General features: G+C 50.8%; 1 protein-coding gene across 1 annotated transcript in view; it reads right to left on the minus strand.

Annotated features, from left to right (window-relative positions):
* LOC113205697 (uncharacterized) overlaps positions 1-12863 on the minus strand; it is a 310184-nt gene that overhangs the window by 60067 nt on the left and 237254 nt on the right. Inside the window, exon 4 of the mRNA XM_026421408.2 lies at positions 6802-6935. Coding sequence (XP_026277193.1) covers positions 6802-6935 — 134 coding nt within the window. The remainder of the gene's footprint in view (positions 1-6801; positions 6936-12863) is intronic.

Consider the following 12863-nt stretch of genomic DNA (forward strand, 5'->3'; position numbering starts at 1 on the left):
CCCTCCCTTCCCGCTTGCGGTTTACTACCCCAGCGAGCTCGCTCCCCTTCAGCTTCGTTTGACTCTCAAATGAAAATCATTTGGCGGAGCTCCGTCTCTCTCTCTCTCTCTCTCTCTCTCTCTCTCTCTCACACTCTCTCTCTCTCTCACACACACACACACACTCTCTTTCTAACCCTCTTTCCTTACTACATTCCCACGTCCTCCCTCCGCCCGTTTATCTTTTCATGCCCCCGCTCTCTTTCTCTGTCCACATCCCCTTACCCTGGACCGTCAGCCATTTTACTTCCTAAAACAAAGGCTTATGACGAGCCCGACCTGGGTGGGTACTGTACCCGTCGCCCGACCCTTTCGAAGCTGTCGATACTCCATCCAAACAGAGACAGTGGCGCTTCGACAAACAGACGAGACAAGGGCAGTCATCACTGTAGTCCGAGTGTGCGAACTACAGTCTGACGTAGCCCCTACAGTACAGTCCGTTTCCACTTAATAAGTATTCATTAGCAAATACCTAAGAAAAGCAGTGTGTTCCATGGGCCCTACCTACGTACTGGGACAACAAATAATGTAGCAACAAATAAAAATTAAAATTTTCCCTTGAATCCCCGCTTGTGTTGCTTGGTTTGAGCTATACACCTACACTATTACGGTACGTCCGTGAAATTTTACTCAGGCCCCGCCTCTGCCGAACGGAGTTGACGGCGGAGCGAAGTGAACCTGGCAATTCCGTTTGGCGGAAAGGCGGGCCTGCTTTTTCAAGGAGGATTTTTTTAGTGATACTTTTTGAGACCCTCTGCTGTTGGCAGGATCCCTAGTCCCAGGCGTCCGTCCGGCGGCCCTGTAAAGCGCACCGGATATGGTCCCCCCAAACTACTGACCTTTTATCGCTCACAGAGGGTGGCAGGGATTTGATCAAGACTGCTGCTGAAACTTTTCCGAGTGCGTACCACGGGGCACGGCCTGCTCTCTCTCTCGCTCTCTCTCTCTCTCTCTCTCTCTCTCTCTCTCTCTCTCTCTCTCTCTCCCCCCCCCCCCTCTCTCTCCGCGTGCGCGCGCGCGCGCGTGTGTGTGTAGCACAACTCGAGATTGGGGCCCCAAGAGGCGAGGGAGTGGGGGCAGGTGACATGCTGACAGATGGCTCCGGGGAGCCCTCAGTGCGCGCGAGGCGCCCAAGCCACACCACGACGAGCCCGGCCACAGCAGCAGCTGTAGCAACTGTGGCAAAGGGGTTGGGGAGGGACGGCCGGAGAGGTTCCATCTTGACGCATCTGGCTCCTTCGCGCTGTGGTCACTGACGAACCGCAATACACAACCCCTTACATATCCGCACCCAATCTGGCGCTCGGCCTTGCGGGAGGGAGCTGTTCAGCCACTGCTCGCCCCACGAAAGAGATGCTTACCCAATGCCGTTTCACAATGATGAGGGATTGGGTAAACACCTTTCGACGAACACATAGCCGATACAAATGACGCAGCCTCGTGTAGGAACGGAATCCGCACCCGCGCACGGCTGTTTGCCACCATTCATATTCAGGAAACACCGACGGAACCGTTCGGGCTCAGGCCTATATGCGAAGTGGTACGGCGCGAGTCCGTGACAGTCCACCCTGAACCTCCGGCGGCAACCCCGACCCTGGCATGCCACTCAAACTACTGCCCCCCCCCAGCCCCTCTCCACCACCCCGTGTTCCGCCCCTTTGTCATTCTGATAGGCCTCATGCTAATCGTGATGTGATCGGTAATGAGGGAAGGGCCATCGGCACATCCCGGCCGGAGATTACCTTTGACACGAGGGAGGGCAGGGTGGGCAGGGAGGGCAGAGCGAGCAGGCAGGGTAGAGGGAGGTCAGGGATGACAGGGCGATAGGGACGGTTCGGGATTTGACATGAGCAAATCAGTGTTGGTGCCTTACTTACAAAACAACAACGACAAAAAAAAAAGACTTTGCCATATCATGGTGACTGTTTTATGGGCTGGGGCTGAATTCGATTGCTGGAATTGAGATTCTGCACTCACACCTAGGAGTTGGTTGTAACGATCGAACACTTGTACAAAACTAACCTCGCCTTTCTTTTATTCGTACAAGTGTCTGATAGTGACAACTAACTCCCGGCTATGGGCATCGGATTCTTGATTTCAGCTATCGAATTTAGCCTATCTAACAGAGTTGATCCCGAAAACAGTCTCTTTTTCGCGTTATAGAGACACACACATAGTGGCCGTTTTGCCCCGTCGGAGCGAGTGGAATAGTAGTCCGCATGCAGTCGCGTGGCCGGGTATTAGCCTAGTGCCCTGTGCGAATAGGTTACCCTAGTTCTGGGCTGTCGCTCCAGGGCAAAATGGCCACTCTGTATACCAAACCACAGAGGCAAACAACACGACCAGCTGATGATAATCTCAATGCTTTATGCAAGGAGAAACCACCTCTAGGGAGATGCCAGAGTCCTACTATCATTATCACAATGAAAATGCTTCTTCGTTTTACCCGAGCACACCTCCTACCTAGGCCCAGTTCGCTGTCCAATAAAGAGTCGAAGGGGGGAAAAGTTTGGCAGTAGTAGCACCAGCGGGCACCGACGGGCACCTAGGTAACTAAGTACGATCGTCCCCCTGGTCCTCGGCTGAGTTCACGAGGGCGAAGAGCAGCCAGCGAATCCTAAAGAAGGGCCAGAAGTGAGAGAGGCGTGGCGGAGCGTGCGCGCGAGAGAGGAAGAGGGCCGAGAGTGAGAGTGAGTTAAGGAAGGAGAGCGGGGGAAAGAGATGTCGAGAGGGGACTGAAGGGGTTTGGTGACGACAAAAGAAGGGGGAGGAGGTATCTGAGAGTTAGGCTGAAGGGTCTGGGCGCAGGGACCTGGACTCTTGGATCGGGCTCGAACGTGTGTAGATCTTCGAGAGGCATCCTCCGTGGGTGTGTGCCCGTGTGTGTGTGTGTGCCCGTGTGTGTGTGTGTGTGTGTGTGTGTGTGTGTGTGTGTGTGTAGTGGTGGAGTACAGAGAGGCTGGGGAAGAGAGGACACGGTCCCTGGGGGAACAATGCGTGCTGCCGAACATACGGATGGGATTATTGGACCGACTCACTGTGCTCGAGTAAGTGCGTGGGCGTGGGTGTATGTTTTTTTTTTGGTGTGTGTGTTGTGTGTGTGTGTTGTGTGTGTGTGTTTGATAAGGGTATTTGAAAAGCAGCAGCCTGAAAAATAAATGGGTCCCGCGGAGTCTGGTCTCGATCATACGCTGCGTTTAATTTCTTCTCTTCTCTCCTTTTGGACCGTATCTACAGCCGCCGCTGCCGCGGAGGTCAACCACCGCACGACAGAGGAGGCTGTGAAGAGGAAAATGGAGAAAGATAGTGGCGTGGTAGGGCCCGACAGAGTACCCGGCGCTCGGACACTCGAGGGAGGTGTCAGCGCCGGGCGCTGCCCGCACCCCTTTGTTCGTCAGCCCCCCCCCCCCCCCCCTCCAAGGTTCGGGCGGGGTGACGCGTCGCTGGGACGTGACGCGGGAACTCTTTAATCCAGAGTGGCATAGGACAGTCATTAAAAGTGCGTCGGGCCTCTCGAAGACGGCCGTGCGAATCAACGATGGGAGAGCAAAAAGGGTTTGGCAAAGAAAGGGAGTAGAGCGTTGGTTGGGAGGGAAAAGCACAAATTTTTCTGGTTTTAACTCAAATAAATCCCTATAAGGTCAAAAGAGTTTCTTGTTATTCCAGACAAGGTCTTGAATCTTATGGAACGCCAATTGAAATATAGAAAAAAAACAAAACAACTATTTTTACCCATCACCTTCAGCTGTCATGTTTTGGTAGAAAAATTATGAAGCCAAAGGCCTTCAACGAAAGTACAGTACTAATTTGCAAACAGAGTCGGACTCGGGCCGAATCAAGATTTCACAAAGGATACAGTTGACACCGTTTAAATTTGTTGTCCTCGGCACGCTCTTTTCTCACTCCCCCTTTTTTTCCCTCGAACCCTATCAACGGAGAAAATGAAATGGAATCTTGCCGTTGATAAATAAGAGTGAAATCGGCCGGAGAGGGGCGGGGGGGGATGCTTATCGGACATTGTTAGCATAAGCCAATAATGCCCCTCAGCAGCTGTCGAAGCAGATGCAAGAAAAGGCTGCGGCAGCTGCGGGTGCGACTGCTAATTTCCTTAATGTCACGGCAGGCACCAGCTTTCTCGGGCGACGCGCGCCACAAAACCCTCGCGATACTCGCAAGGTTATCCGAGACGAGAGGCCCACGCAAAGGGCGTCGGTTAGCTGCCTCCACGAGCAGCAGTCCCGCATGTTGCCATGCACTTTGGATGGGATGGCGCGACCTTGTACGCATATGCGCCGGGGCGTCTCTGACAGATTTACAAAGACATTTTAAGGACGCCTCCGCATGCCACTGCCTGCCTCTCTCTCTCTCTCTCCCTCCCCCCTCCCCCTCTCTGTCTGTCTTGCCCTGTACCTCACCTTGCTCAGCGCGTTGTTGACATTCCCTTTGTGAGGCCTGTTGCTGCTGCTTTGCCCGCGCAACTTTATCAAAGCTTGATGGCGCGGCGTAGCGCGGCGCGTCCCTTCCTCTCCCTCCCCCCCACCCCTTCCCCTCCGTGTGATCCTGGTCTCTCTTTAACCCTTCCCCTTCTCCCCCGTGACCTCCTTATCTAGTTTGTTGCCATCTCCCTCCCTCCTCACCGAGCCCCGGGGGTCTGCTCGGCGCGGTGTCCTCCTGCAAATTAATGCGTGTGTGACAAACAATTCAGCGCGGAAATGTCGATAAGAGTGATGCCGTCGGCTAGAGGCTCCGTCCGAGACAGGCTCCATCTAGAGCCCCCGGCTAGCCTAGAACCGGCATAGGGAAGGGTGACTTAGAAATGCAACAAAACGGTGCCAATAGAACACACGCTCAAATCTGAATTAGACTTTGACTGCTCAACAAACAAACTCAGGTTACTGTTAAAATGAGTGATAAAATTATGGATGATGCTACAAATTTTCAGAGAATAATACTTATCTATCCCTTTTATGTAGATGGATGAATGGATAGATGGATGCGAATGGATAGATAAAGGGTGGCTCATGCGCACGCATTTATATCCATTTCGTGCATTCTGTTGGGCGCGGCGCCCCATGTTCCCGGCGGGCCTTTCCGGCCAATGCAAATAACGCTCAGAGAAAATATAGCAGTGGTTTTATCCACCTGTTGGTCCGTGCAACGCTCCGCCACGCCCCGCCACGCCGACACGCGACATGCTACTAGCCCCCTCACATTCCTTAACTCTATAACCTGCACTCTATACCTCTCTCACTCACGCCTGAAGGCCCCCCGCACGCTTCCCTCCTCCTCCCCCTCCGCCTCCCTCTAACCCATTCCCCAGCACTACGTCGTTCTGTTCCACACGCTCCCGCTCTTACGCTTTCGCCCCCGGCAAACTGGACCATTCAAGTGACGCGTGACGCTTTCAGCGGCCAAGTCACAGCAACTGAGGTACTCTGTAAAATTGAGAGCAGGTCTCTTCTCTGATTTCCAAGAACAACACAACTACCCGATTGATTAAAAAATAGTGGTAGGCCTGCAGGTGCACAAATCCCACCACTACGTCCGCACACTGTATGTTTGCAAACTACATTCTTTGCAACATTGCAAAGAATTAGAATTGCAGAGAAATTCCTTTCAAACAATGTATTTGCATTGCAAAGAAATAGTTGTCAACCTTGAGAATAACTTGTTTGCAATACGAACCTTCTCATTGCATGCGTTTGGCAGTACAGCTCAACAATTTCGCCAAATACAAAATACGAAAATACTGCAGAAAGTCCAAAATCATTTAAATTTGTGCGTACGGAAATAATCGTTTACTTCCGAGTCCGAACCCGAGAGCTTGAGCGGCCGCACTTCCACCCTCTCTCCCTTCCTCACTTACACGCATACACTCACTGCTAGTTCAACGCCCGGCTTCTGTCTCTCTCCTTCGCAGGAAACACAGACGCAGGTCGCCGCAGCATGAACATGTGTTTTGCTAATTTCAAGGCAACCTTTACCCACCCCCCCTCAACCCCTTCTCATCCGCCCCACAGGAGGAGGCGCACGGCGGGGGTTCTCAAGAGAGGACGTTTAACTAATGAGTGCCAGCTCGTACTTCGCTTACGGCCGCAGGCCGCCTCCTCACGCGAGTACGGAGACAAAGCGGAGACAACGACCCATACGTGGAAAAAGGATAATTTCATTTAAAAAAACAAAACAATGCGATTATTGGAAGTTTCAGGACGCGTAGCACCCAACACCAAAAATATAGCAGTATTCCAGATATTCCATGTACACGAAAAAATCTGAGTCGTCAACCCCTCGCACCATGAATTTCCGTAACGCATTCCTCAACTGCCATCGAAGAATTAAGGGAAAAACGGGAGAAAGGCAATTTCCTTCTTTTTTTTTTTCAGGCCCCTGTGAAACGGGATATAGGCCACGGCGACGCGCGCGTGACGGCGGGTTGCCTGCGCGCCAGGCGGCCAACGCACGCCGGGCTAGCGGCGGCCCGGATCAGAGGTCGCACCGCGCAGCGCGCTGTACCGCTCACTCGCACTCAGAAAACCGTTTCTGTGTGGGGACGAAATCAAGACTTTGACGAGAAGAAACATTTTTTCAGCTCAACAAAAATTTGTTCAATTTATAACGAAATTTCGTTTCTGTAAACATTTTTATTTTCATCCGAACAAAACATTTGACTTTGGCTACTGGCAGGAAATTTTCGTTTTAGTAAATCAAATTTCTTTCCATCAAAGAAATAGTTTTCAGGCTGTGGGGGAGGGCTTCACTTACCGGCATGTCGTCGACCAGCCACGTGATGTTGGGGGCGGGGAAGGACGGACCCACCGAGCAGTTGGCCCTGATGTGGTCGCCGGTCGTGAACCGGTGCTTGTCCACCGCGATGGTCGGCGGCCTCTGCGGCGGCACTGGAAACGCAAACAGATGGGTTTAATCATTTTGTCCCAGGTGTCAGTCAAATTATTCAAAGGTCGCGCATAAAGTCTGTCCTTGAGTTGAGGTGAGCAGGAAGGCTCAAGGGCAAGGGTTTCGGTCGGTTAAAGGCAAGATCCGCTGTCGGCGAGCCGTACTGTGAGTGAAGATAGGGGGGGGGGGGCGCTTCGAGGGGCAAGGTTCTAATTAGAACGCAGCGGTGACGCTCAGGTGATCGCACCGCGAGGGGCGCGTGAAGAAGAACGAAAGGGCGAGTGACTAAGAGGGCGGAACGGAGAGGGGCAGTAGAGAGGCCAGAGGAGAGAAGCTGGTAGAGAAAGCGAAAGCGAGAGGCGAGCCTGTGGGGGGCCTAGCTGCTGTTGCCATGTTTGCTGCTTCTTCAAACACAACCTGAGTGCGCTTCACACTGCGTTCATTACGTAGTTAGGCCCTGCTCAAAGGAGGATGGGCGGGGCGTGGCGCGGCGTGGCGTGGCGTGCTGGGGCGGGCCGGGGGCGAGGAAGAGTGTCTCATGTACCTGGCAGCCAACAGGCTTAATCGCACCGCGACATCCCCCCACCCACCCCCAACCCCTCCGACAAGCTCTCCTTGCTCACACGATGACGTCCCCCCGAGGACAGGAGGAAATTTTGGTGGGCGTTATTTACAAATTTCATTCAATATAACAAAGCGTTCAAAATTGAAAACTTTTTCACTGTGAAAAATATCGTCGAAAATTTACAAAAGTTTTGTAAACTCGAATTATAATTGAAGTTGTGATTTTACGACAGCAGATTTTTTACTCGCCAATGAATTAAAAGTCGATAAGTACAGCATGATTTCAAATTGTAATTTTACAACTTGCGTCAAGGAAAATTTTCCTGTAAACCTACCTACTATTTTTCATAGTGTTAAAGGACAAATAGAAAAATGTAGGAAAAAAGATTTTTCAAACGGAAATGTCAAATACCTTTTGAACAATAAGTCGCGTTGTGATTTATCTGCTGATGTCCTTTTGCCTTTAGCTATAATTCGCCAGATTTAATCTTGTCACCCAATTATTTTGTAGCTGCTCTCTCTCTATTGCAGGAATAACACATCCGCTTTGCATTCATCGTAACGGTACCACTTGCCGGTATAAGAGAGGGGAGCAGGGGGCGCTACATTTGTCATGAGGAGGATTCGGTTTCAGCCCGGACTCGCTGGCAATGCGAAGGGCGGAGCGAGCGATGAAAGGGGAGGGGTTTGAGGAGGGCTTCTGATACTGACATGCAATTTACATAATGCTACGCGCACCAAGTAAAAATAAAGATACCAAAAGATGGCACGAGAACGAGAACCCCATTAAACAAATTATATAGTAACCGATATCATGGCTGCCACGACGCACTATCATTATCGCAACCCACGTGACGACGCGCGCAAAGGGTTGTTACTCACACACACGCGACAAAAGCGGGGCAAAGTGATAAAAAAGACAAGACTGAAAGAAGGCGCGCGGCGAAGGAAAGGGCGAAGGAGGAGGAGGAGGCAGCGGAGCAGAACTCGCATTGGAAATGCATGTTTTCCTCCCGACCACAACGCACCGCTGGCGGGGCAGGGCAGAGCTGCCGGCATAACTTGCTTTCATACGATATGTCGCGAGAAAGTGCGGGGGAGGGGGGGGGGGGGAGAAGAAAGGAAGAGGTTACGAAACGAGGACCGGAAGAATGCCATCACGGGGCCAAGTTTGGGTCTGCTTTCATCCTGAGTGGGCGTCAGCGCGGCACGTGTAGAGTGGGAGGGGCGTAAGGTAGCGGCGCATGTGCGCTACATACTCCTCACGGATAACACGCTTTTACTCAAAAGATTCACGTTGGTCACAGAGAGTCCGAAAGGCGCAAAAATAAAAATAATAATGCCCTTCATTTATTTTGTAATGTTACATTATTATTAATTACTATACAGACTACACAATTTCACAAGGCAGACTCATATTAAACGTAGGTAGTAAGTTCGTTCCGCAAAGCAACCTTTACGACAGCAAACATTAATTTTGATGAAAGGTAAAATCAAAATAAAACGTATTGCTGCGAGAGTAATTTCGAATCGTTACTTGATCGTTTACTATATTTCATTTGTGATTCCAGTATTCAATTCATGACCCGTTTAAGTGGGAAGCACAAACTAATTCTAAAGTTTGCTCCCCAAAAATTGTGCTTCGTTTTCTTAATATTAATTAACACGTTGGTTCGGGAAACAAACTCTTTTAGCAAACTGCGTCAGCTTCAATTAGAGCACCCAAATCAGCTGTGTGCCAGCCGTGGGCTACGTGTCTGCGGCTGTAGAGAAAAAGGGGGGAACGCTCCTCGCCATAAAGCGACCAACACGCGAACAAAGTTTGCCCCAGGGTTTGTGGCGGCGTTGCGCCGGGGCCGGGGCAGCAGCGTGGGACGGCATCATAGGTAGGTGAAATATTACATTTTGAACGAGACTTTTCGTGGCAGCGGGCGCTCTGCAAAAGAGATGACGAAGAGGTAGGGGGCAGGAGGGCGACAGAGAAAAGAGAGAGAGAGGGAGGCGGGAGGAGTGAGCGGAGAGCGGAGGGCAGGCCCCCGAAAACAACAACCGGAACTGCCGTGACCCGCAACCTCTTCAGTACTTCCTTCTTCCTTCCTGTATATCCCTCACCTTTCTCTCTTCCTCTCGCACTCTCTTACCTTGTCTCCCCTTCTCTCGCACCTTCTTTCACTCTCTGATTTACTGTAGCACGCGTCTACCGCCACACCCAACCCCGTCCTCATCCCCGTACACTACCCTTTCTAGCTGCTTTGGTCGGTTTACCTCTGGGGGTGATGTGGCGAGGTTGCGGAACCGCGTGCGCCAGAGACAGGCGAATGATAAGGGCGAATAAAAGCGAGAGAGAGAGAGAGAGGGGGGGGGGGAGCTGGACATGAAGGGCGAGCAGGGAAAGGGGACGAGTAGAGGAGAGAGAGACAGAAAGGAGCGGGAGATGTTTAGCGGGACAAACAAGTTTTGCTCTTCAACTCTGCTCCAAGATGTTCTCACACTTCGTCCCAAACTACTCCTATTACGCACATAAACGCTTGCTGTGCGCTGGGTTATTGCCTCCCTAAAGAAGTCCAATTCCCCTAACACAGACGCAGGCCTAAGCGGTGTAACGGGAAGAGGAGGGGGCGGGGAGGGCAGTCAGTAAGAAGAAAAAGTGGGGGAATGGGGGAAGGGGGTTAAAAAAGGAGCACACTTGACGAGGAAACGGCTTGCTGAAGTTTTGTCTTTTCATAGCAAGGTGTCATAATTTTAAGCCTCGCACGCTGTGACTCTGTCGCTGCTGCTCCCGACGACTTTCAGCGGAGGGCAGGGGCTGTCTAGTAACGAACGGAAGGTGCCTTCAGAACAAAATTATGAGCAGGAAAAAACCCAGAACAAACAGAAACAAACTCCAGTGTAAAGGGCACTACATTCTACGGAGTATGGCAGAACATGTTGGATTTGTCACATGCACGCTATGTACTTTGGCGCGTGACACATCGCCGAACACAAGTACACGGAAAAAAATGACTTCGTTGTGAGGATCAATTTTGTTTGGTAGGCTGAATTCGATAGCAGGAATCGAGAATCCGATTCCAACAATCAGGAGTTGGTTGCAACGACCGACGACCGGACCCTGGTACGAAGAGAACCATGCAAGCTGGGGTTTGTTCTCTTCGTACAAGTGTTCGGTCGTGGCAACCAACTCCTGGTTGTGGGTATCGGATTCTCGATTCCAGCTATCGAATTTAGCCTACCAAACAGAACTGATCTCCACAACAAAGTCATTTTTTCCGTGTAAGGAAAAAAGCTAATAAGTACTGACGTCGGATTGAAGAAAGATGAATAAATCACCCTTGAGTTTAAAAGGCAACCAACGTGCTTAGTGCCGAAAAATGCCATTGCCAATTGGTTAAACGCTTCCCCGTTTCCATCACCGAAAAAACTGCAACAATCATAGTATTTATGAAAACGATATCACCCAAACCAGTAATCCTTTCAATGTCGTCAGTTAAATGCCAGTGGTCGCGCACACATGTGAACCCTCACACAATTCATTTTTTTAAAGGTTCATACAACGTAGCCGGAGCCAAAGATTCGAAGACTTCCCCCTCCAAACATACGCACACAAGGGCACGCGCGCGCGCACTCACACAAACCGTATACGGTCAGCTCTGACAGCTCCGGAAATTGGAGTGTGAGAAATCCGCAAATAAACTAGTCACATCCGGAGGGAAAGTCCCGCGCGCGGTGTAAGCAGACAGTGGGGGTGGGGATACTTGTGCCCCCCCCCCCCCCCCACGCATGCTTCTTGGCCCGGCCCCACACCCATATGGTGCTCTTTTGGACACTTGCCCTGGGCCGGGCCTGGCTGAGGGACGAGCCCCAAATTAAATCTCCTTCTTGAAAGCAGTAACTGACGGCCGCGGCAGCAGCAGCAGCGCCACCGGAAGCGCACACAAACACACACGTACACACACGTCGAAAAGACGAAAAGCACATTTCCGCGGCGCTCTCTGCCCCCGAAGAAAAGAACTCACACTTGACGGATGAAGATTTTTGCGGAGCAGCGTGGTATAGAAGCGGCCGGTCCAATAACGTGTAGGCGTATATGTGTATTTGAGAGAGAGAGAGGCACACGTCAGGTTAAAGAATAAATTTCTCATGGTGTATGCCGTACTGTACATGTGCTACTGTCTGCACTGTTAAATAATTCTCGCAAAAGCTTTTTTTGCAGACACGTTGCAAATTGCAAAGGATTTAAATCCCTATTTGTAAACTACGAACGAAGCATTACGATACTTTGCAATTGCGAAGATATGGTGTTTGAGAGAAATGAGAAAACATAGTTTGACTTTTGACAGTTCTGTGACGTAGGGCTGCACAATCCGTCATAGTCGCGCTGTTTCCCTCACTGCACTTAAAGTACCCCTTCATGGCCTCTGAAGCCAGTTTGTCTTTGAAGCACATTCTTACAAAATCTCAGCATATCGACAAAGTCGCAGAAAAATAGGTCGGGAAAAACCTAGGTGGGACAGTACTTTTTGGGATTTTGGAAAAATCACCGGGTTGGAGAAAAATAGGTCGTACAATGTAGCTGCACCGTTCCTCAATAGGCAAGAGTTCATTAAAATATTCCCATGATCATAAAAAAAAAAACAGACATTGTTTTCTCCGTGTACAGAAGCCAAGTGATTAGTTTTACCGTCTCTTCGCAAGATACTCACACCTCGCACTTATACAGCCCGAGCTGGCTAGGGGCCTCTATAAAGTGGATGGTCCCTCGGACGTGGCCACTCAGTGGTCTTCGCAGCGGCCGCGGTGTTTAAACGGAGGACTAAAAATGACCATCGTCACCTCCACGACCCTCCTCCGGGCCGCACGCCCCGCGCCCAATGAATACAAATATGACCGCCGGGAGCCTGCTTGCGGAGAGGGGCGGAAGACCGCCAGAGGCCGAGAGGGGGAGAAAGAGGGAGAGGGAGGGCAAGGAGAAGAGAGTGGGGCTGGGAGGACCGCGCGCGGTGAGTTTGTGAATGTAATTGAAATTTTAGAGCCGACAGGAGATTCTCCATCATCGTCATTATCACCATCATGACCCTCTTCCTCTCCTCTCTTCTTCCTCCGGACGCTTCTCGTCTGATTTTTCCCTCATATCCGGTCGCAGGTGTGCGCGTCTCGCAAGGACTCGCGGTCAAATGAAAAAAATACGATTTCACCAAATCGTGGAAGACAACGGAGGTAGTATTTAGTAAATTTTGACAGACAACAAAGGTGCTTTCTATTTCTAGACAAGTTAATGAAATTTGAATAAAAAATACTACAGAAAATTAGAAATTTTTTGAGATATGTTTGCTATAATTTCGACTGATGAAATTTGAGAAATTTGAGTT

The sequence above is a fragment of the Frankliniella occidentalis genome, unplaced genomic scaffold (genome assembly GCF_000697945.3).
Source record: "Frankliniella occidentalis isolate FOCC.00 unplaced genomic scaffold, Focc_3.1 Scaffold1, whole genome shotgun sequence".
In the NCBI taxonomy this organism is placed as follows: domain Eukaryota; kingdom Metazoa; phylum Arthropoda; class Insecta; order Thysanoptera; family Thripidae; genus Frankliniella; species Frankliniella occidentalis.